The 25808-nt window shown below is 36.5% G+C and overlaps 1 protein-coding gene across 1 annotated transcript; it reads right to left on the bottom strand.

The window, feature by feature from the left end:
- Nucleotides 1-277: 277 nt before the first annotated feature.
- Nucleotides 278-25665, bottom strand: LOC145237256 (putative helicase mov-10-B.1). Its single transcript, XM_080100057.1, has 21 exons — nucleotides 25367-25665; nucleotides 23994-24266; nucleotides 23651-23734; nucleotides 22484-22580; nucleotides 22257-22419; nucleotides 21640-21877; nucleotides 21187-21339; nucleotides 20342-20495; nucleotides 17849-17988; nucleotides 17262-17429; nucleotides 16667-16811; nucleotides 15716-15877; nucleotides 14699-14796; nucleotides 14066-14171; nucleotides 13637-13724; nucleotides 13042-13158; nucleotides 12205-12401; nucleotides 11919-12008; nucleotides 11261-11446; nucleotides 9409-9607; nucleotides 278-5398 (listed from the first exon to the last, which is right to left on the bottom strand). The coding sequence occupies exons 2-21, from the start codon at nucleotides 24245-24247 to the stop codon at nucleotides 5274-5276; spliced, it is 2964 nt and encodes a 987-aa protein (XP_079956183.1). The 5' UTR covers nucleotides 24248-24266; nucleotides 25367-25665; the 3' UTR covers nucleotides 278-5273.
- Between the last annotated feature and the right edge of the window lie 143 nt (nucleotides 25666-25808).

Consider the following 25808-nt stretch of genomic DNA (forward strand, 5'->3'; position numbering starts at 1 on the left):
AACGGACAGTGATCGTCAGTTTTGGCCTGCTGTCGATGTTTATTTTATTCAAATACAAAAATCATAACTTACATGTAAGTTTGTTTAAATATAACAAAACAAGACACATATGACGAATATATATTCTTAAGTTTTTATCGACTGATTCTGTTTCCTTGGGAACATGTTTCCATATTTGGAGAAAACAAGACACAGTTTCATCTTTTCTTATCATTACGTCACTTAATAATGACGTCGTACAAATTAGGACGTCAATCTTCGACCCAAGCTAAGATAATTTACAGGCACGATGCACGATTTATTAATTGGGTAAACACAACGGTTCACGAAAAGCCAATTACGCCTTAAACTCACAATTACTATAAAATAACAACGGATGGGATGAACACGAAGTTGGTGTTAAAATACCCAAATTAGGCATTGTGACAACTAAAAAAACCCAACAGTTACGAAGTTTGGAAATCAAAAACCGGCCATCAGAAATAAAAGAAAAAAAACCAGTACATGTACACGTCGTGGTGGCTGGTAAACATCGCTAGCAAACAGATGATGCTAAACCCTAAAGTTGTGCCTTTAACACTTTAAAAGTAGGCAGTTAACATTGGAATGTTAGGATATAACTTAATATGCTAAAACAAGTTGAAGACATTAAGGTACCAAAAACTTGTTCAAAAGACTAGAAACAAGCTGATTGTGGTGCAATAACAATTACGCTTTATTGGTGCATCGTACTAGGCTAGAAAAATGTCTTGGATTTGAAATGCCCAATTCAAACACAAAAGCAACACATTTGTGGTTGAGCAAAGCATTTCGAGTTATACAACTGCAAACCACGATAACATAAAAAAAAAAAGCGAATCGTTGACTAAATTTGACCTGCGACTGCCGCAAATTGAAGAATTTTGAAAGCAATTGAAAATGCAGCCAAAGCAACAATTTAAACAATCACCATTTCCGAGAAAACAACAGCAATTTTAAGGGTCCCGGCATCGTTAGAAAGTCGTTTGTGGGAGCGAATGCATCTAACGCAGAAACCGACTTTTAAACAAACAAAACATTACAAAAGAATATTATGCTTTCAGAAAAAATGACATGTTTCTACACTTAGCTGAATAAGTTTGCCAAGACTTTTAATAGCAAAATACAAACGATTCTGCACCATACAGGGGCAGTTGGTCAACGCAAAGTATACTTATTTTGGAGTAATGTTTTCATTAACTAATTTTTCTTGATTTTTTTTGTATTGGGACGTACGTCTACACATGAACAGAAACAAAAAATGATTTGGGACGTACGTCTTACAACAGAAATAAAAAATGATTTAGGACGTACGTCTACACATAAACAGAAATAATCATGATTTTGTTTCAGAATTCAATTTTGCAAAGAAAATTCCAACCCTATGATGGCTGCGAATAAATTCGCTTGCAACAGTAGGCTACAGCGGGCCATCGATCAAATCGAAGCCAAAACTTGGCCAACCCACGTAACACGCCTTGATTTTCATAAAATCAAAGGTTTGTGACAAAATTTCGTCACTGCCGATCTGTCATTGGATTTAATCTTACGAACGTACGTCACAGCTGATACGGAATGCGATATTACAGACATCAACCATAAATCATGCACAAGTATCGACAAATACGGAAAGGCGATTGGAAAGAGACAAGTTTTGCTCCAGTCGTTACTGTAAATGACATTTATGTCGCAAATGTCGCAGAGCTGATAGCTTAATGTCCTTTGTAAGTTACAGTGCTTTCTCGACTATCTAGTCTCGATTATTTGGCAAATACTTTTCGAATATCCGAACGGATAGGCAAAAACAAACAACACAAAAGCGGGTATTTAAATTCGTATTTACACCACTGGCATGTATTTTAACATTGAATAGTTGCTTTACGATTCGTTTGAATAAAAAGCTATTTTAAAAGCATATGTTTACAGCAGTGGTTTTCAACCGGGGGTCCGCAAAGCGTTTTCAGGGGTTCCGCGACAACTTCCTAACTTTGCAGACAACGATATTGATAAAGCGCTATTTAAACTAGAAGGGTGGCTTAGCACATTTTGTTGTTGCATTTACACTATAACCTATTTTAAAACATAAATATGTTTCCCATGCCTTTTTTGTATTGGGTCCCATATTAGCCATAGTGTTTTATAACCTTAGTTGTTTCTGCAGGCAGAAACTCATGGGTCCCCACACATGTAAAGTTAAAAATAGTGCATTTCAAGAGATAACCATAGTCCACATGCTACCCAAATTTTAGCCAATTCCGACACTGTTTAATAAACTTACCCATTTTAGGGGGCTAGTAGGGTAACTAATGGGATGTGACACTAAACTCAAAAAATATGAAACCTCAATGACTCAACCAATAGTACTGCAAAATCTCAGCCCAATCGGCCAATGTTTAAAATTTCGACCACTAGAGGTGTTTTGATCAACAACCGTTAATGCTTCTGATGTCACCCCCTAACTGCCATGGTGCAAAAATGTCCACCAAGCAACCCACCAACAAATAACATACAACTAGTTGCCCTTGTAACACAATTGCGCCCCAGAATTATTTCGTTTGTGGTGCCCATTAACATGCAAACACGTTTTACACTTTGGGGGCTTGTGGGGTAAATGTTGGGGCTACAGGGTTGAACACAACAATCGACACCTATAAATGTCATACTCTACAAGCTATCCAAATTTCAGCCAATTCCGACACTGTTTAAAAACTCACCCATTTTAGGTGGCTAGGGGTAAATACTGGGGTTATCAGGACAAACAAAGTGGGAAGCATATCTACATACCTACATCTACCATCTGTGTAAGTTTCAGCCAAATTAATCAAACATTTGATGGCAAAACAAGTCGGACAAACTTTGGAAAAAAATACCCATTTTAGGGAGCTAGCGGGGTAAATATTGGGGTAATCAACAAAACAAAGGGGGATGCATATCTACATACCTATATCTACCATCGGTGAAAATTTCATCCAAATCCATTAAACAGTTGATGAAAAATCGCGTCGGACAAACTTTAGGCAGAAAATAACCCATTTTAGGGGGCTAGTGGGGTAATCAACAAAAACAAAGTGGGATACACATCTACATACCTATATCTACCATCCGTAAAAATTTCATCCAAATCCATTAAACATTTGATGGAAAAACGAGTCGGACAAACTTTAGGCAGAAAATAACCCATTTTAGGGGGCTAGCGGGGTAAATATTGGGGTAATCAACAAAAACAAAGTGGGATGCACATCTACATACCTATATCTACCATCTGTAAAAATTTCATCCAAATCGATTAAACATTTGATGGAAAAACGAGTCGGACAAACTTTAGGCAGAAAATAACCCATTTTAGGGGGCTAGCGGGGTAAATATTGGGGTAATCAACAAAAACAAAGTGGGATGCACATCTACATACCTATATCTACCATCTGTGAAAATTTCATCCAAATCCATCAAACATTAGATGGAAAAACGGGTCGGACAAACTTTGGGAAGAAAAAAAACAAAAGAAAAAAACAAAAACAAATTCGAGTAAAATCAATATGTGTCCCCTTCAGGAAAGGGGACCCATAAAAATATGCCACAAAAAAACAAAAAATACCAAGACCTTCAAAGGAGTCCGCGATCAGCTTAACAGTACCAAATGGGGTCCGCAAAGGCAAAAAGGTTGAGAACCACTGCTTTACAGTTTATTTGTTGTAACAGTTACCGCATAAAACCGTTCTTAAGACGACCGGATAATAAATACCGGTTTAAAATGTCGCGGATAATCGAAAAAGCACTGTAAAAAGGGTTAATAGGAAAACTAGTTTGTAGTGGGACAACCCTTAGATTTCGATTAACACCGGGGGGAGTTAAATTAGAATAGTGCTGCTATAGGCGACGTGCTGTTTATTGGGAAATCGTGTATTTTTTAAACCCTGTCGCTTTAATACAACAACATGCGTTTGTGGATTTTACTGCCTTGATCAGCTTTGCAGCAAAATTGGATACTTTCCAATTTCTTTGGAAAGTGGCGTTTAACGTTTAAAGCAGGCGTCACCAAACTTTTTTCACAGCGGACCTGATAACATTAAAAATGACACGCGAGGGCCACATATGTTACAAGCCGTAACCGTTAGGACGTAACGCAACGTCATCCAAAAATGTGGTACGCGAAGCGCTTTTGCACGAGCTACAATCTTATTCTTTTTAAATATAAATTGTGTTGAATAAGGATCTCCTCTACCGGCAATACTCATTCATCACAATTAACAAACGAAAGGCAGTTGTTCGCGCACGATAATGAAGGCATTTTGGTACTTTAAGGCTTGTCAGTGATGCAACATACTGCATTTGGATCATTTTGTACGTCCTGTAAAACTAGATGAAATTAATCCTACATATTGTTGTGGAAATACTTTCGCAGTAAATTAACGTTCGACAATTAACTCAAGCTTTTTTTTATGATAAACGTTAAGCCCAAAATCCTTCGCAGGCCGCGTGAACTGACGTCGTACGGGCCGGATCCCCCCTGCGGGTCGTAGTATGGTGACCGCTGGTTTAAAGAAAATCGTTTATAAACGAAACAAATTCGCAAACCTAACCGTAACACTAAGGACATTTTGGGCAGCTTGTCTTGAAATAGCAATAGTACTGGGGCAAAATATATTAAAACTACAAAAATGGGTAAAAGGGGAATGACAGAATCCTAAAAATATAGAATATGTTGTTGCCAGGCATATTTCAAAAACTGTACTAATGATCAACCCACAATTGTATTTGACTCAACCGACATTTCTACGTCACTTTTTTTAGAGGAGAGTAAAGAAATATGTGTTGGACATTTATTTTATAAGTCATGGTGCCTAAAATGGTGACGAAAAAAACGTTCTAAAGGACGGAATGGTATAAAGTCGTAAATCGAAAAAAATGTGGCATTGATCTAGCAAATAGAAAAAAGACAACACCTAGCAGAACAAATGCTGCTAAACTGAAGAAGATTGGTAAAAATGTTATTGAAGCCTTTAAGGATGATTTTTAAAAACGGGGTGAAATAAAACGCAGACATCTAAAAAAATGGTACAAAAATGTTTGTAGAACAACTGGCACACAAACTACAGAAAATAGCATATGAACACAATGGAATTCTATAACACCGACTACCCAAAATACAATCCAAACTGTAAGAGACGAAATCTCGGTACTTGGAACTTTAGTGGAAAACTGCATGCCAGCACAGTGTTTCACCACAACATTTCTACCTGGTCCACTGCAGTGTTTCACATTTCGTTTCTCCACTCGGGAACGACCTGCTTTTGCAATGTACTGACTTTTTCCAGCGACGCGCGGCTAAGACCAATAGCTTCCATACGCCGAGATAAAGCGTCTACGTCATCATCTTCGTCTACAAAAAGTAGTGACGTCATTGTAACAATTTTTGGTAAATAACAGAAAAGCAAAATAGTGCCACGTTATGAGACATTTCTCCGCAAAAACAATAAGTGAAAACGTGCTATCTTTTTGATCTTTTCGGTGCTATTTCTTTCTGTTGACAGCCCTTATACGAGATTTCCTTCATTATCGGTGACGTAATGCCCAAATTAAGAAGACTATTGGGAAAAAAGCTTTTTGGAAAGTCCGGTTCAATTGAAAATTTCCGCACGGATTGTGCTCGATAGACAAGATCTTTAACGAGGTGATTTTGAGATAAAACGCTATGAGAAAAGCAGCAAAACTAATGAGCGCTTGTTGTTTTAACTTTGCCTCTCCAGATATATTTGGAGTCAAGAGCACTGCATATCCCAGGCACGCGTAAAAAAATCGGCCGGAAATTACCACTCGAATTCTCGCCGATAAGGACGTGGGTGGTTGGTGTGTGGTCGCTTGGGTGTGAAATTCCTTACAGTCGTTTCTCAAAGTAAAGAAAATCCGCTTTCGGTTTATTGGCCTTACGCATTTGTGGTGCCAGTAAGCGATAAAGCGGATTTTCGACGCGCAAGTTAAACCACAAGAATAAACTGTTGTAAACAAATAAATTATGGGAAGACACGCTATGGAGTTAATCCACTGAGATTTGTTTTTGTTGTGCACGTGTGTATTATAGAGTCACGGTTAAACATGGGCGTACCAAACGTATTGTCCTTTGAACCGTATTCAGTTGCATAAACTTTGGTACATCTTAGTTGAAATTAAAACAAGCAAAACGTGCATTATTTACGTCTTACAATTTTGACATTTGGATAATTGTGCTTTCAGGGAAATTCTAATTCCTCGTTTTCGACTAAAATTCGACATAAAAATCGGTATCAAATTTCACTATACAGAAGATACTAATAACGTAAACAAGCGTAAAAAACCCTCATGCAAAATCTTTTCAATGATCCTTTGGACAAAAAAGGTAAATTGTGCTAGTTTTTCTTCAGTAGACAACATTTCAACCAACAAAAATAGAATTGTTAACAATGCAATCGTTTTATGAAAAGCTATTTCCAGGGAGTCGGACTTAAACACACAAGGTGAGTTATTTGCAATCAAAAGGCGATCATATCGAGTCTCTTCTAGGAAACGAACCACAAAACCAGCAGCAATATCCGAACCCACAGCGGTACACCGTGTAACTTTCAGTTTGGACAACAAACATTGCAATTGCCACCCATGCTGAACACGCTAAGACGCTGCAGTCGAGGATTAAATGCAATTTGCGTTTCAGGCACCACACCTTTTTACCTTTCCCAAATTCACTTTTTTTGCGATGAAAGCAGATTTGGTTTCCGTTTTCAACTTGTTATTTTAATCAAAGTTTTTAGTATGACAGCATTTTGCGAAACAAACTTACATTTTATTCCATCCTAAATTTATACATATGACATTGGTTGACCTGAGCAATGGCTATCCCTTTAACATAAACGTGGTTATCGTCGACCTTTTATTTAATTACATACTAAATTAAAACGCCGTTTCGAAGAAATAAAATCCATCAATAAGAATAGCTGTTGTTTTGAATTAACTTTTGCAAATGCTTTTTGTATTACAATTTGCGCTACAGAAACAAAGGAAAACGACTTCATATATGGGACTATAAATCTATGTTTTCTTTGACAACGTTCGTGTGGATGTTTAACATGTCGTAACCAGGATAAACAGAAACGACCCTAAACGAACCATTTTACAAAATGTTCGTTTGCCGTATTTCGTTATACGGCGATGGTATGATTCAGAGTTGCAAGTCGGGCCGGGCTTTTCGGGCCGGGTTCGGGTTCGGGCCGGGTTCGGGCTTAGGTATTTGTGAGAAAACGGGCTTAAAACGGGCCTGACTTTGCGTTCCGTGTCCGCCATTTTTTAAATAAAATCACTCAGCTAAGTAACAAGTCTCTGGCTTAGACTTAATGCCCACCCTACTCTAAAACACATTGTTTACGCCATTTTCTACTATTGTTCATTGTGTTTGTTGTCTTTCTCTTTTTTATTTCTCATCCTTTGTTGCAAGGCTTTCGTGGATAGGCCTGTCAATCAAAATTTCGGGCCTAAACGGGCTTCTCAAAAACGTTTCGGGTTCGGGCCGGGCTTCGGGCTTATACTTTCGGGTTCGGGCCGGGTTCGGGCTCAGATTTTGGGCCCGCTTGCAACTCTGGACTATGATTCAGTAAATATTTTACCCCTTAGGGAGCGCGTACCAGGTTTCATATCGATTTTAAAACGACAAAATATCTTCAAACAACAACATACACACACAAAAACAACATGAATTTAGGCAGCATGACATAATACTTCCAAACAGGAATCAGTCATGTGACAGTGGCTCATTTGTCCAGCAACATTGTGGGTTAAATAATATTTGTTCGTTATTCATTGCAACTATCGATTTCCCGTTGTGACGTCACAATTACGTATCGCTCAGTTTACGCGGGACATGAAAAATATGAATCACGTTTAAGAGTGTTGACTGAGACGACATACCTGACACGTATTATGCTGTTTTTCGATATTGGCAGTGTTTGTTGATTTGTGGAAAAACAAATTTGAGCGTTTTTCACGCTGTTGAATGGTTAAGCCAGGGGTGCACAACCTGCGGCCGCGGAGACAAATGTATGCGGCCATGAACATAGACACTAAAATGTACGAGTATGTGCTAGTGGCAGGTAATGTAAGTAAATATTTTGCTTATTTTTTTATTTTTATTTCAAACTGCTCGAAAAAGATTTTGTGGTACTTGAAAAAGTATTACCAGCCTAATGGCTATGAGCGTCAGACTTTTTTTACGCCTATTGTGTGTAAACAATGGGAAAAACGGGCACCACAAGCGTCATAATACAGATGATGACGTCATAAAAGACTGATCGTCAGACTGATCAGCTGGATCCGTGCATCAAGTGAGAAATTAATCTGGGCTTTTCCGGCGCCATTAGATAGTGTATATGCATAAGTTATCAGATAAACCTATTTCTTTACATCAGTAATATTGCAACAAAAACAAGAAGACACTTGGCGGCCGTTGGTTAAATAAGGATCTGCGATGTAGCCTTCATAGCGAAAAGTTCCAACCTAAGTTTCAAAACTGGCCAGGTTGAAAAGCACAAGCTTAAACACTCAACTGCATCTAAAGATCGTCACTAAAGTTTTAAAATCACTGTTTACAACGTTGACAAAATAGGGTTAAATTGGGGTGCACGCCAGGAAGAATCGATTTTAGTAACTAAATAACTATAACCTAGGAAATTCTGTACGGAGTTGTTATGCGCGATATAATTACTTTTTTTTTGTTTACTGTGAAACCCCTTTAACCATGAATCGCAAATCATCGCAAAAAACACCGGCGAAGCAGCACATGGAAGTTCCAACAACAAAAACAATGCACCGGAGCAGCAGCGCTATCTGGCGGACGTGAATTACGGACACGTGAATAAAATCAATTATTTCAACTTACAGATATTTTTGAAAGTACATGAGGGTGAAAAAGCAAATGAGTGGCGCAAATGGTTCGTGATTGTATGGTCGTGGGCTCTAAACTCTCAATCTCTTGTGTACTCGCAAGCTGGTCCTACGCTTTAAACTAAAATTGGTCAGGTCCTGACAGAATATATATAAATATCGTAATATCGAACCGCGACGGTCTTCCAAGCATTGTCATACGGCAAGGCGAAGGTTAGAAAAAGCCCATAATGAAAGCCTGCGTAGCTCAGTTGGTGGAGCGCGAGCCCAGGCTAGATTTTCTAGTCTGTGCCTTTCCATGTGGGAATGCTTATATGAGACATGCTTGATTCGTTAATACGCCTTCAAATTGTCGTACCGTACTAAGATTGGTTTTTAAATAGAAGATATTTTATGGAATTGGATTTACAAACTACACATTTTTTTACGCCAGACACTGTTTTGTCATTCGAGAAAAGAAATACAAAACGTAAAAACTCATTTTACCTGAAGATTCATCATCACTGTTTCCTCCCGTACTTCCCTCGTCTTCAATATCTTCAAGACTGTAGAAAATTCCACTCAGACCCCCGCGGTCTCTGCAGAAGTCGAGTAGCTTCCTCCAGTAGTGATCCTTGCACAGAATACTGGGATTCCCGATCACAATGAGAAGAGCTTTGGCACGCGTGATCGCTACGTTGAACCGCTAAACAAAAGAAAATAGGACATGCGTTGATAAGACAACACTAAATATACTATCCCACTAACTTGGTGTTAACTTTGTCTTTGTTTTTTGTCTATAATTTTTTCTGTTTTAAACTTTATTTTCCGGATCTTACAAGACATCTACATGACTACATTGCTGAAGTGTTTTCGCAAATTGGAAATGTTGCGATCGTAACTTGACAGAATTTTTACTTGGAAAAAATACTGAACACAACTTCTGCACATATTTTTCAGCTGTAAAAATTGGAAATAAATCGGACCATTTTTTCTTGTCTGAAACATAGGAACAAACCAGCTTCGGACAGCAAAAAGAAAATAATGATAAACAAACTTTATAAGATAAACACTTCATGAACATTTTAAATGCAAATTTCCACTAGAATAGTGGTTTTCCTATATATTGCCAGTTTATATATACTACATCATATTTAACGATGTATCACATATACCATTTACTATATTTATAATGGATATATATTTGGCACCTACATTTCATTGGGTCCCTATCTTTTTCCTGGCACTTTATGACATAGGCCTAATTGTTTCTGCAAGCATAATCTAATGCAGTGGTTGTCAAACTTAAAATGGTATTTTTTTAAGTGTGTAGGGAGCCGCAAAAAAAACGAAACCTTGAGAAAATCACTAAAGAAGATGACTTTGAAAGCTAAAAAAGCAATCTTCGGTGGTTTTCTGAGGTCTGGTGCGAGCCGCAAAATAAGCAGTTGGGAGCCGCATGCGGCCCCGAAAACCGAGTTTGAAAACCACTGATCTAATGGGTCACCACACATGTGCATATGCGATTTAGTAACAGTAAAAATAGGGCACAATCATCGTTAAACTGGAATAGTGGTTTTCCCATCTATTCCATTTTACAGAAACTGTGCCATATTTACGCACCATTTTACAGCGCAATATAACTAACATCGTAACATCTTTATTCCAACCAGTGAGAAAATGGCCAAGTGACGACTGCGTTCATGCGTGAAACAGACGCATTTTTCTCCATGCGCCACTATCGTCAATCACTCCCATTGCGTCAGCTGTGCACTGAGCGAGCACAAATTTGACAAAAGACAGCATGTGAAACATATTTTGGGCTGTAAGAGTAATTACTGAGCCGATTGCACTGAAATTGTTAACAGCCAACAAGGAGCACCCTATCTACAGCTGTTTAAAATTTCAGCAGGTTAAGTCTTGTATATCTGACCTCATTAACATGTGAACAAACAAACAAATACTTGGGGGTAAAGGGGTGAAAATGGATATATACAACTTCAAGTTACAAAATACTTTAAAATACGCTGCAATGTAGCAATCAAAAAGTATAAAACTCCAGAATCATCTGCTTTAGCAAGTATAGCCGTTTTAAAAATTTCACTTTTTGGGGGCTGTGGGTGAACCGAGGGATCAAACGGAGTCCAAATTCACATGGACCATCTTTAGACCAATATCTATAATGTGTGTAAATTTGAAAAAGTTTAAACCATTCTTTCTTGACCAAAACGTGGCAACAAATCCGCGTTAGACGGGAAAAAAATATAGACAAAAACAATATGTGTCCCCTTCAGGAAAGGGAACACATAATTACATAAAACAAAACGTAACCTCCCACATTTCAAATCTCAAAAGTTACCTTCGGGTTCTGAAGAAAGCCGAGATGGAATCTTTTGTCGTGCACCAAGTTGTGGCAGTCGCTTCTAACGGTACTGATGATGATCACTTTCCTCTCCTGACCCTGAAACTCCTCCACACTCCCAACCTTGATCTTCTCTCTTCCCAGCACCTGCTTCTTCTCCAACACTTGCCGAATCTTCTTTACCTGATGGAAAACCAATTGACTTTGCTCGGTGACAGGCCAAAACTTGGCAAGTGTTTCATGCCAATTGTGCTCCGGGAAATAATGACGTCACATAATCAATACGTCACACATATAGCTTTCACACGTAAAAAAATCTTTATTTTTTAATCCTACAGAAATCAAAGGGTACCAAGTTTAAGTATAAGATACCTAGGGTCCAATGCTTACTACATATGTGAGTAACAGGTTTCTGGACTCCCCCGATTTTAACATTTATACCTACTTACAAATGTTAACAAACTTTGCGACCTGTTCGTACAACATAAACCTTTGTTTTAGTTGTACAAGACAGTTGGTATAGGCCTGATACCTGCAGGTAACTTATATATTAAAATAAACAGAGTTATCAATCCCTAACGACTTATTGTATCCGCAATCAGTTAAATAAACACAGAGTCGCAAGTATCCAAAACACAAATCCAATAAGATTCACCTGTTGTCTGTAGGGCGAGATAACCCCAATCTCCGCAGGTCGGACAGGGTTGTGTCGAGTTGAAAGCAGATCAGAAATGTAATCGTAAACCTGAATAAAAAAAAGTTTTATATGCTGGTTGTCTAATGAGTGAAATTATTTCAGTTTTGCATCTGCTAAAATTATCATTATTCGACCTGTGAACTAACTGGAAAAATGTTTTTAAGGGCAAAACGTTTATAGATTATGGGTTTGTGGGGCTACAGCTTTCAGAAAGAAGCAGTTCTCCACTATCGAGTTTACCCACTTTTGATGCTTCCTGGGGGTTGAAGTATGACGGGCTGTTTCCTTCTCGCATATCTTCACCTTTGACCCCATGAAATATAACTGGAAATCCCTGCTTGGGGAGTTTTTCCCACGTGCAAAGAGAATCTCGCATCATTTTGTTGGCACAAACCAACAACTCGTCATCGTAAAAACATTCGTTGGGAATTTTGAGAATATCTAAAAAAGGATGAGTTGTTTTCACATCGGTTGAAATCGTGTGTGATGTTTGTAGACCTGATCTTTACTAACTTACAAGTAAAGAGTATTGGTTGGCACCTAAAATTTGAATAGCTGTTGCTTGTTGAAACATGAAAACAAAAATATATGTCACATCTGCACTCAATAAAAAAATTCGATTTGACTTTTAAGGAAAGCAAGGTTGATTCGCGGATGGCATAACGTTTGTTCAAGGGGCGCATTCGATCCGCGGTCAAATGAATGTTGTGCGGACTGCGAAGACGTTTAAATTTTCTTGGGAGTGTGTCCGGCTGAAGTTTTTTGTGTAGTAATGCCAGCAGTTTCAATTCCTACTATGTCACTGTGCGTCGAATGCTATTGTTCCGCGACCTGACAATTGAACTAGAATCACTTGCGAATTTTACTGTTAAAAACATGTTTGGTACAAAACAACTTAAGTCAAATTTTGTTGCATAAAAGGTGTATTCGGTGGCCTAGTCATGGTCATTGTATTTAGTTCATCAGTAATAAAGGTTGCACACGCCTGGTTTAAAGCATTAGGTTAACTTTGCTAGCTATGGGTTCTTGCTAGCCAGTAACCGCCCGACGATGGCTGCAGATGTAACCTATAGTCGTGTACCTTCATGAGATCGGTAATTTTTCAGCAGTTTTGTGATCACTCGGGCATCATAGCCGTCTTCGTTGTCAGGAAGATAAATTTCAAAATCTTCCATTAATCTCTCCATGTATGATTTACCTGGAAAAGCAAAAACCATTAATAAATGAAAAAGATGTATGGTATATTTGCCATAGATCAATAGCTAAAACATAAGGTCTACTGGGAGAGACTTTGATTTCCCCCAACAATATGGAAACAAACGTATTCACGGAAACATAGCCTATGTATTTAGGCCACAAACAATAAATCTTTTTTTACTTGTCAACCGAACATTTGCACAGAAAAAATTCTTCTTATCACGATGACAAACATCTTGGGAAAATTAAAACTAAACATTGTTCAAACCAAGACCAAAGTGAGGTGCGAGTGACAAAATGGCCTAAAAATTATAACAAACATGATAACATCAAAATATAGACAAATTATAAAACATAATGGCAACCCTAACCGTTGCTATAATATGTTTTTTTTTTTAAATTCAAGAATTTTTCTAAAATTTAGTTTTTTATAAATGAAAAAAGTAGCAATTCCACAGTGTGGTCCACTTTACACTTACCATAACCGAAATCCACTGCGACTTTGGATCGAACGATCGGACCTAGTTGTTTGGGATCCCCCGCCATAACTACTCGACCCTCTGGGCCCTAACCGTAGGAATATATTAAATTAAACAGAGTCAAAGGGACTTTTATGGCATTCTTAATGGAAATATATAGGATACACTGCCTACATACAAACACGCAAAATTCGTGTAAAGTTTAACGAAATAATAGAGTTTTACTTGTTTGCATGTCGGATGTTTTTTATAACTATTTATCGGTAGTTCAGTATGAGAGCTATCGCCAAAATGGCTTAAAGGCAAACGTATTTAACAAGCAATGGTCTGGGTTTTAATCGTGTTCGGCATAATGTATTTGGCAAACAAAAGCTTTGGTGCATTGGCCTTAATACAAAAAACTTTCGCTTTTGAAATCTGCTTTCTCACCAGAATGTTCTCGATCGCTATCATGAACTCTGGCTCCACCGCGTGTCCAGCCTCGTCCACAAACACGTAATCGAAGTGACCAGATGGAAATGAAGCCGAAGAAATTCTATGCATACAAAAGACAGGAGCTAATTTAACATGCAAACTATTGATGAAAATGCAGGCTTTAGTTCTACAAACAGATTTTCATCTGTAATAATCATACCTAACGTGTACAAACAAAGAAAGGCATTAGCCTTATAGAGCTCTTGTCGTCCAAATACAATTGCATAAATAGCTCTTTAAGGTTGATATTATGCTTGACAGCAACAGCTTATATAAAGAACGGTATTATTAGTACTGTATCTACTTGTAGAAAGACAGGCGTAACAGGTTACCAACAGTTCATCTTACCTAATGTATGGAAACTCCGAAAAGGAAATTACGGTTTCTACTCCGGGAATTTCCCCTGTTACGTCAAACCGTTAACAATCAAACAGTGTCGTCACAAGTTTTAACTTTGAATTGCACCACAGCGGCGTAAATGGACTTTGAATGCATTTTGTGTGCCTAACTTCGATACTATTTGCACAGCCCTTAAAGGCTGGTGCTTGCAGAGGTGACTATATTTAAGCACATGTTATATTGTGTTACCTTCCAGCAGTGATAAGTGTTGTGGCTATTACTCGCTTTTCCATCAGTTCCTCCTTAGACGGATAATAATATTCGTCCCCCATGCGGTTAGTGACCGACTGAAAATGTGTAAAAGGCATACAAATTACTCAAAAAGAGCGACACACGTTCGGCGTCAGTTAAATCGTTTATTTGCGTGACAGAAATATTAATTTCGCCATTTTGGAAGGCATCGTCACTTTCCGTCTTATTCAAACTTGTGTGAAAGGCTTTTACTTTTTTATTTACGGTTTTATTGTAAGGTGTGGAAATCACATACGTGGATATAAAGCTTCCTATGTAAATCATATGTATTGTGTCTTTATACTGTGTGAGAAAAAAATTCACATTTAGAAAAATACTGATGTACATTTCATACAAACAAATTAACCCAGAAACTTTGGACGATTAAACAGCAAATTAATTGCTAGCTTGGTTCTAATATAATAGGATAAAGTTTTACCCATGAGTCCAGTGTTTTTTTTAAGGTGTTTCAAATTTCTCCAGCGGTTTCCCAAAATTCCCGTTTAAGCAAATATGGCTTTTTTTGGTATTTAAATGAAACACTTGCGGTCACTTAAAACTACTTAGCGGTCACCCAAACCTTAAAAAAACCCTGCCCATGACAAGTCTTAATCTATTGCTTTGAAATTATTCCATTAGTTGTGCAAATACATCGAACACCCCCTCAATCTTTATAATCGTAAACGACACCTTTTCCAAATACAGTATATAACCAGGTGACACAAATTAAGACTATTTAAACATCACAATTCAAGCTTTAAGTAACAATCTATTAACGGTGTAGCTGCAGCGCGTTTCGCCCTTATCCATCAACTGTGTTCTCTACAGTTTTGCGCTCCATAACGTTTCAACGTTGCGCAGCTATATCCGACTTGGTGTGTGCAATTTTATCGCTATGTTTTCTTTCACCAGGCAAAATATACTTGACTTAATTAAACTGTTTACCAGTTTTTAATAAGGACCGATGTCACTCACTCTTATTTGTTCAGGTACGTCTTGCCACGGACGAGAGAGGGCACACATTCGGAAAACCCAACTTTTGTCAGCATTAGCCAGCAGCCTCTCCACCATCAGGTCACAGGCGCTGTTGGAAGGAGCGCAAATAAGAACCCGGGCCTCTCGTCGATGATTTACAATCTAAAATCGAAAAGTGACACCATCAAAGCGCAAAAAGCAAGAACTTAGCAACATTTGAGGGTTTATGTTTATTTATTGACAGATCAGTTGCACATTTTAAATGAAAAACATTATGGTTGTAACTCTCTGTTTGTTACGTCAATTGCAATTTTTTTTTATTTCTTAGAGTAGTGCTCTTCAACCGGTGTGCACGGTGCACCAAAATATGCATAGGATGCACCCTTACAAAAAGGTATACAAGGGTGAATCACAAACTTTTTATGAACCATTATTATTTGACTTTCAGGATATTAGAAAAAATATCTAGGTTTCAACTGATGTATAAATAAACCTCTGTATTTTTTTAAAATGTTGGTGTCTAACACTTTCAGTGCAGTTGACGTATATCTCCGTCAAAAGACGTTTTGCGCTGAGTGCGGATTGACGTTAATTTATGTCAACCGCATTGAAAGTGTTAGATATGGTGATATGCAAAATGATTTTTCATATTGCGTTTTACCTTAGTTTACCTTTAAGTAAACAGGGTGCATGAGTTTGTCACAACAACTTTAAGGATTAACCAAACCAAAACAGTTTGAAGAGCACTGCCTTAGAGCAAATGGAGCAATGCCCTTAATTTTTTTTGATCCGAAAAACACAATTGTCTGAGAGGGCATTAGAACCACACAACCTTGTAAACAAGGCGAGGCGGTTGTGCTAACCATTCGGCCATCTTGGCATAACCATGTCAACGCCATAAACCACATTTTGAGATACATTAAATATAAAAAAAAAAACTTGGCTGTTCACCTGTTTGATAGCTTCAACCATGGTGACTGTTTTGCCCGTACCAGGTGGCCCATATATAATATAAGGACATTGGCTCTTTCCGTAGAATATTGCGTGAACTGCTTTCTTCTGTTGGTCATTGTTATCCAAATTTGAATCGTACATTCTAAAATGGCGCAAATAATCTGTTTTGACATGTTTGGAAAATTCTTTCGCTCAGTGACGTCATTAGGTGTACGTCACGTATGGTTTTTTGATCTATGACGCCATAAGTATGACGTCACATTTAAAAAAAAAAATTGTACAATTTGGGGAAATAGATCAGTTACAAAAAAGCGACTTGAAAACGGTTGCGTCATTGACAAATGCAGAAAATTACCATCAGCATATGACGTGGCGCCATTTTGTCACGCGTGAAGTCATCAAAATGTTTTTTTAATGAAATCATTCTATAGACGTTTCTACTGGCCCAGTACCAACGCAGCTGCGTAAAAGGCGTAACCTAATTCAACCGCATAAGACCCAAACATAGTTGAGAGCATAACACGAATTGAAACAGCACAAGAACACACACCCAGACTATGTAATATTCGACAGGAGCTAAATTTTGCCTTACCGCAAATTTGGCCCTGTGGAGTGATCACCCGCTGAGGCAGGAAAAAGGAGTTGTTCGTAGTGTTTTGTTCCCACGCCCATGACAGCACGGTGCATTAGCCTAATCGGGAGCCGACTGAATGTGAAGGAAACGTCAAATTTCATTTTCCCGGTGTATATGCGTTGGAAGCTGCAATGCATGGTTGTTTAATGGTACAGAAATTGTTGGACTTTGATTTGGTTTTCAATTTTCAATCTAAGAAATTATGAACGCTAATAAAGAGCAATTGAAAAAACGAATTGCGAGCAGTTTTACATTGGCAAACAAACCAACATCTTAGAAGTGCTAAGGGTGGGTAAGCCTAAAAAACAAACACTTGGCTAAGAAAAGCTTTCTGACCCTCACACCAGCTCTGTTTTATTTGCTTGAAACATTGGAAAGCAACATTCTTTTTGAAAGAATTTTTTAAACAAGTTTAGTCTAAAAAGCAAAATTCATTTGGAAAGTTTTTTAAAGAAGTTTATAAGTTATATGCATGTGTACATAAAGAAAACACAATATATGGTACAGTATAAGCTAGAAACATGTTAAGAAATTGAAGCACCAACCCTGTTCCAAACCGTAAACCAACACGGTCCCTCTCAACAATGTGAACATATCCCTCGTATCTTACAGGATATGACTCGGTTTTCAGGTAAATTTTATCACCTCGTAAAACTGACGGTCTTCTTTCAGCCAGGCCAGGAACCTGCATTGATATATAAGTCAATATACACCAGAAAAATAACATACAGTATGCTTTATTTATCATAGGTTGTGTGTTAAAAGCTGAAGTTATCTTGAAAAGAAGCCATTTTTTAAAACATGCTCTTTATGCAAACTTCAAAATCAATATCAAACTGACAGATTATAAACCATTATAAATGGAAGTGGTCTATTTACAAATTTTTAAGTCAAAGTAATCGATATATACCCCAATTAGATTTTATTACAGGAAATACTTTTAAATCAAGATGAATGATGACCATTTTAGAAAACTTAAGAAATCATGCTTTTTTCAACTGGTGTGATAAAAAAGATTGAAAACACGATTTTAGATCACAGATTTGTGACCTGTGGGTTTAGGGATGGGTAAACAGGAATTAAATTTCCAGTGCACAACTTAAAATACCAATCTACCAAATGTGTTAATTTAAATCAGTTAAAACCATTTTTTACCAAACCATAGAAAGAAAACTAGAAGGGTGGCTTTCTGATATACTTCCATTTTATATATTCTATACGATATTTACCAATTTACTATACACATCATTTGATCCACACATATGATTGTTTTTGTAAACAAAAACTAATGGGTCCCCACACGCGTGTTTGTGCGGATTTACGGTAAACAAATGTTGCGGTGACTTTTAGATTTTTAAAAACAAAATTTTAGAAAGCATTAACCCAACAATAAAAAAATTGTTCGTATTCTTTTTGCACTACTATTGTCATATAATTACAAAAACATTAAAAAAGAACGAAACAAATACTTTAATTTAATCTCTTGCTTTGACCCAGATATTGTCGTACCATTGACCTGCAGTAACCTCTCAGGGTGCACACGCCAAACGACTGTTTGACCTATTGACACCGTTTTCAATAGACACCGTCCTTACTGTTCAACAAAACCGTTTAACCTAATTTATACATGCCTTGAGTGTTGATTCCTAAATTGATAGCAAAAAAACACTACATTATGATGAAAGAAAGTTCTGAACTGTGTTAGTAATACCTACTAGTTGACCTTAAGTAACCCATGGTCATGCGGCGGCCAACCTGACAACGAGCATTTAAAAAAACACATTTATCTTGCAAAAATGTCAAGTTTGATTTTTCAACTTTATTTTGATTAACAAGTTTTGCTTGACATATACGAAACCGAAGCACGCTTATTAGGTTTAAATCACGTCATAGGTGTGAAACCTTCGCCAAAACTGAAAATGTGAGTGACAACTTAATAAAACGAAATAGCATTGCTGTGCAAAACAGCTGATTTCTAATCACCGAAACGATGTCTCGTAAAACGTCTGTCCGACGTCAAGCTGAGCCCTCCTGCTATCGTAAACCAGTGAGTTACTCTCTTGGGACTTCTGCCTACAGTGTCTTTCTTGACCAAACGAGCGTTAGACACATTTACGTTTCGGGGGCCTGTGGGTAAACCGCTGGGTAATTCGGGGTCAAACTTCTGGAGGATCAAGTTTGGATTAATAACTAACATATGTCCAAATTTGAATAAATTTGAAGCACTCTTTCTTTACCAAACCAGCGTTACAAACCAGCGTTAAACATTTTACGTTTTCGGGGCCTGTGGGTGAACCGCTGGGTCATTCAGGGTCAAACTTCAGGAGGATCAAATTTTGGTTAATAACTAACATCTGACAAAATTTAAACAAATTTGAAGCACTCTTTCTTGACCAAACGCATATAACAAACCATGTTTTAAAAAATTTGCATTTTGGGGGCCTGTGGGTGAACCACTGGGTAATTCGGGGTCAAACTTCAGGAGGATCAAATTTAGATTAATAACTAACATCTGTCCAAATTTGAATAAATTTGAAGCACTCTTTCTTGACCAAATGCGTTTAACAAACCAGCGTTAGACAGAAAAAAGAAAAAAAGAAAAAAAGAAAAAAGAAAAAAAAAATACGGACAAAAACAATATGTGTCCCCCTTCAGGGAAGGGGACCCATAATAAGTCAAAGTAATCAATACCCAATCAGATTTTATTACAGGAAATACTCAATTTAACACAAAATGAATGATGATCATTTTGGAAAAACTTAAGAAATCATGTTTTTCCCAACAGGTGCGATAAAAAAATATTGAAAACACAATTTTGTGACCTGTGGGTTTAGGAATGGGTAAACAGGAATTAAATTTCCAGTGCACAACTTAAAATACCAATCTACCAAATGTGTTAATTTAAATTAGTTAAAACCATTTGTTACCAAACCATGGAAAGACTACGACAATAAACAGTAGGAAAAAAACAAAAATAATGGGATCAAGAAAAATAATATGCATACAGTGTTTGGCAATGTGGTGTTTCTAACACTCACTTTTAGCCAATAATGGTTGCGATCCAACACAACTTCAACTTCTTTCATGTCGTAAGCATGGATGTCCCGGTTTGACTGGATTTCCTCCAATTGTAAAAGACAGCTGAACTTTTTACTGTAGTTTGACAAATCCAGATCCTCCTTCAGTATGTTTCTACAACCATTATTTATCGTTAAAAATAAGTACAAGTTGGGTTACCTTTGTTCGTAGTTATTTCCGCTGAATGATACATTTTTTGCGTACTTTCATGCAAATGACCAAGTAACAAAAAAGTATTTTTTCTAGATATATTTCCAAATTATATACACTTAATTAATGTAATGGCTATCCACATACAGTGAACCTTGGTTGAACCGAATTTGGTTAATCCAGATCTTCACCTCTGCAAAATCTTTTGGTCCTAAGGGTTTCAATTTACCAAGGTGCACTGTATTTCTTTTGTCATAATCCCACTACATTTGATACCCTACATTTATATAACATTTAACAATGTATTGTTTTTTTGGATCACCTTACATGCGTACAGTAAAACTGGCGGCAGTATTAATAAGGTGTGGTCATTTTTCTGTTTGGAAAAGTGGAAACGGGACCCATAAATATTTTTTTTATTGTGTCTGTAATCTTTATAGACAAACAACCACTCCTTAAAATGCAATTTAAAACACCAAGTAGCGGATTAAAATAATTTGAAGAATAGAAAACATACAGCACACAAATCAGGTAATTTAGTTAAACTCATTTAACTGGTGATAAAAATCAAAAATGCTTATTTGGGAAAGGGGCAACTTGCTTTTAGTTACTGTTTGTATTTTGTTGATCTTTCGTCAATTTAGTTTACACTTACTGAAATTTCTCTTCATCTTGATTGCGAGGTGAATTAATAAACTCCTCATCTTCCAACTTAAATGCATTTCCCTTTAGAGCTGCTTGCAGTTTCGAGTCTATCGAATACTGTGGCAAAGCTCTCACAAATTTAAGTTGGTTTGACCCTGAAGCCCTTTAAATGTATTCAAGACTTTTAAAATCTGAATTTGTTTCAAAAAAAACCTGCTATCCAATTTGTTTTAGGCTAAAAACAAAACAAAAAATGTGTAGTAAACATTTTAAATTGCAATAATTACTGCTGTTATCATCAGTGCAGGTTAAGAATATACTTTAGTATAAAGAAAACACTAATTAGACCATTAAATGGTATTAACAGATTTTTAGTATCTAAACATCAATGCCAAGTGCATTAAATCTCAAATTTAACATGTAATTGACAATTAATTTACAAATTTACTTACTATGTACTTACAATTTAACTTTTTCTCCTGGATCTGTAAGTGAGAAAAATACAAGTGAAGCAAAAACAGGTTTGGTGTATGGAGTTGTTGGTTGCAAAAATCGAGTTATTTCATCAGACTTTTTGCAGCGCAAATAACGCATTGTCATGAAGGTGTCAGTAGGGGTTTGAAAGCAAAAAAATACATCACTGCAGTATGATCCAACATCTTTCTTCAATGTGCATATTACACTGATTGAATAGTAGGACTCTGTAAGAAGAAAGTATTGAGCAAAAAGAATGATAAATACTATGGAGGAAATCTACAACATTCTCAGACTGTTTAAAACAGTCTAAATCAGTGGTTTTAAAGGCATGTAGCCGTGGGTTTTATAAACTAAGTTTTAAAATTTGTAAAAATATATAAGGTGTGGCATAAAAAAGCTGAAAAAAAGATTTTTTAGTGTTGTAGCAGTTTGCAATTGAAGATGGTAATTTAAAAACTTTATGGGAGCTTAAATGTCATAGTGGGGTTGGGGTTGAACTATCATATGAAACACTTGAGGTTCTGTGAACCCCCATGTGAAACAATAGTCTAAACATTAATATTGAATTTTTCAAAATTTCAAAAAATAAAAGTTAAAACTTACTGGGTATCAACACAACCGGTTTAGGTTCTGGCAGTTTAGTACATCCTTCATCGTCACACAACTTCATAACATCACTATCTCTCAGAAAAAGACACTTTGTCAAGGTAAGACTTTCGTCACTGATATTTTTCACAACCATTTGAAACTGATTAGAATCTGAATCCTAAATACAAGCAAAGGTTTGAACTTTTCCTGATTTTAAAAGGTTATGAAAATAGCTGACTCACCCCAACATCAAATGTAAAGTATCCAAATTGCACACCAATTTCAACTGGATAACTTGTTACCTCAGCAATAGATTGCCCACCTTTTAGTAGAGCATCTCTGAACCGAAATGAGCAGCAGATTACACACAAATACATGTACTTTATGATGTTAAAGCAGTGGTTTTCAAAAGGAATTCCCCCGTAGGGAGGAATTTTATGAATTCAGGGGAGGAATTTCAAAAAAAACAGTAAAAAAAATTTACATTGGAAATGTTACAGAATATTTTGCATACACATTATCCATCATAATTTGGATCTGGTCCACACTTGAAACGGGTTGGTTGTAAAGGATTCTGAAATGGACATCCCTATTTATAAGGTCTACTTTTATATTCGGCCCTATGCTACGTTTCAGGCACTTAAATTAATCGATTATTGTCGTAAAAAAGTCCATTGTTTTAACATGTTTGTTTTTGACAATCTGGCTGTTGCTTAGTTGCTTAAAAACTGAACAGTGTACAGTTAGTAAACAGTATGTATAATGAAACTAGATTCTTAGTTGCATATCATTGTCTTGTGTAGATTCCTGTGTAGCTGTAGCCTAAGTTTTAGTCAACTAGCAGTATTTAAGAGACACAAGTAGTATAAAACGAACTGCGCCGCGCATACAACTACTTTCAGAGCGCAAACAAGAGCAAATTTCGCATTAAGTAGTAATGTGAAATAAATTGATATTTCAAATTGCTATAATTTTGTATGTAATATTTGTTTTTCATCTTATGGGGAGGAATGAATAGTTCGAAAATGGGCAAAGGGAGGAATGTAACAAAAACTGTTGGGAACCACTGTGTTAAAGTATATGTATATATCAGTGATATTTTGTTTTGTCAATGTTGTAGGTGACACTTTTTAGTTATTTCTATCATGTGAAATCAATGCATGCAGTTTAACAGTCAACAAATAAAAAACATAATCAATTTATTAATGGTTATATATTGATATACAAGTTTGCTTGTATTTAACAATTCAAAACATTCATTGGTTTATCTAACACATAAATTAATAGGACCAGATAAGAATATTTGCACTTTAAAAATCAATTCGACATTGTTTCAATAATGAAGTCGTTTAGACAAATATTTAAAATGCATGAATATAATGCTAGACTTAGTTTGCATCATAAATTACCTTGTTTGCGAGCTGTGGAGCAGATTAAAAATTTCTACTCGATGGTTAGCTCCTTTTGAATATTTGGGTATTTGATAGCTGATTCTGCAAATGTATTATCAAAGTGCTGCACATAGACTGGTTTCAACAAAAACATATGGTACCATGCAATAGATACTGATTCTAATTTTTAAAAACTCAAAACAATTTATCTACTTTTTTGACGAAAAATTATTATATTCATAAAGTATATTTTGAAATGTCTTCACCTTACAACAAGCATGATGCCAATGGTATCGAAATGCAAAATTTGTTTACATGTATATAACTTGACATTTTTGAAAAGTTTGTTTAAAAAAAATACCTTGAGCTTGATAACCAATCTTGTGTTCCACGGAAATAAACATGTCCATTTTTAACATGTATCTTGCCTTGGCGTCTTGACATATGAAACAAAACTTGACTGTATGATGTCTTTATGACCTGTGTGCGTCGAAATGTAAGATAAATATCTCTCAATTCAGGCTTTGAAGTGGTTTTTTTTAAATCATTTTCTTCCAAGTAAGTAAGAAATGTATTTCCAAGATAATCTGACTGCTGTTTTGTCAGTTTCCCCATTTTTTTGATATTATTGAATCTATAAATCAAAGGTTGTTTCACTAAAAAATATAATTTTACTTTGGTTATAGTATGTACTGTATTTTACGGACCATAAGACGCAATTTAAACTTTTTTTCCTCATAAACTGATTGTGAGCCTTATAAGCCGGTGCGCAATGTATGGATCAAGTAGTGCTTTATTGCCTACATTATATAAATAAACCACCGTCTTACACAATAAACTACGGTAAAAGCAACTAGCAACTGTGATATTCAATCATTTTTTCTTTTGCTCATTGTACTATTGTGACTTGCTTACATTTATTACGTAACAAGTAAACTTTTATTTCTCTTGCTCTTCATAATTGTATAATGCGAATACTGCTTATATCACCATTTTTTTACAGTACCTGCTGTCCTTAAAATGGCGCCAAGGAGACATGCTCACGAAGCGAGTTTAAAGCTTAAAGCAATCGAGTATGTAGTAACCCTTAAAATACGTTGCGTTCTATAGCCCAGTGCGCCTTATGTATGAACAAAAAACTAATCAAAGCAATTTATTGACAGTGCACCTTATAATCGGGTGCGCTTTATGGTCCGTAAAATATGGTAGTGTATTTACAGAACAAGATATATACATAATAGGACTTTCTGTTTTATTTCAACTACCTACTTTCAGTTGTTCTTTTCAATAGAAGCTTTTCACTAACAAATACCCAGTCTGTAGATCAGGCAGGACAATTAAGTGCCTTTGGTGCAAAATTTATTTGTGTAACCCCCAAAACTTGCAAAAAATGCAATTACTTTTTTTTCATAAAAAAATCTCGGGTGCAGCTGTCATACTCTGCAGACTGGACAAATACAGTACCGCCAGAATGAAACGCACCAACATAATCACAACACAAAAAGGTTTTACAGACTTGCAATAAAGCAAGCAGCAGCTTGATGGTAAACTCATTCGTTGTCGGAATAAAGCATTAAGTACATGCAGTTGTCTAGCAACATAAAATAAACGAAAGTGGTGGTAATGTGCTACTATTATGCAGCACACAAACAACTTTTAATGCGAGTAACCATAAATAAGTATCCTAGTATACTTGTATACAGAACGCGGAAACGCGCGAAAGTAAAGGCGCACCATGCTGTCGTTGAAATGAGATCCCCAACACCAACAGCCGCTGCAATGGTGCATGTATTTTAAGCCTACTACTTGAAAATATAATCCACGTTAAACTAGCTATTGAATGAACCTTCTCTTTACTGTTTTTGATGTTTTCTTTTGTCAATTGCTTTGCTGCGAAGCTTTGCCATGATCGCAATCGCAAGAACATTCACCACTTCGGTGGTTTCCCAACTGGGAAGCATTGATCCGTAACAGGATTTCATGTGTTTAGATTTTTATTTATTTTTACCAAAATCATTGTTCTTATGTGCTAGATGTAAACAGTTTTTTTACGCTGGGTTTTTACAATCTAAAACCTATTATTTAAAAAAGATACTCGAAAAAAAAAACCACTAAACAGCAGAGAAAGATAAAGTTAAAAAATGCAATTCTGAAGAGTTTCAATACCGATTCGGAT

Source organism: Phallusia mammillata, chromosome 7 (assembly GCF_965637545.1).
Source record: "Phallusia mammillata chromosome 7, kaPhaMamm4.hap1.1, whole genome shotgun sequence".
Lineage (NCBI taxonomy): Eukaryota > Metazoa > Chordata > Ascidiacea > Phlebobranchia > Ascidiidae > Phallusia > Phallusia mammillata.

Coding starts and splice junctions, on each gene's coding strand:
- LOC145237256 (XM_080100057.1), bottom strand. CDS start 24,247: ATGGGGAAACTGACAAAACAGCAGTCAGATTATCTTGGAAATACATTT. Junction 23,735..23,993: donor GATTGGTTATCAAGCTCAAG/GTATTTTTTTTA, acceptor ATACATTTGCAG/AATCAGCTATCAAATACCCA. Junction 15,878..16,666: donor TGGTTGAAGCTATCAAACAG/GTGAACAGCCAA, acceptor TTTCGATTTTAG/ATTGTAAATCATCGACGAGA.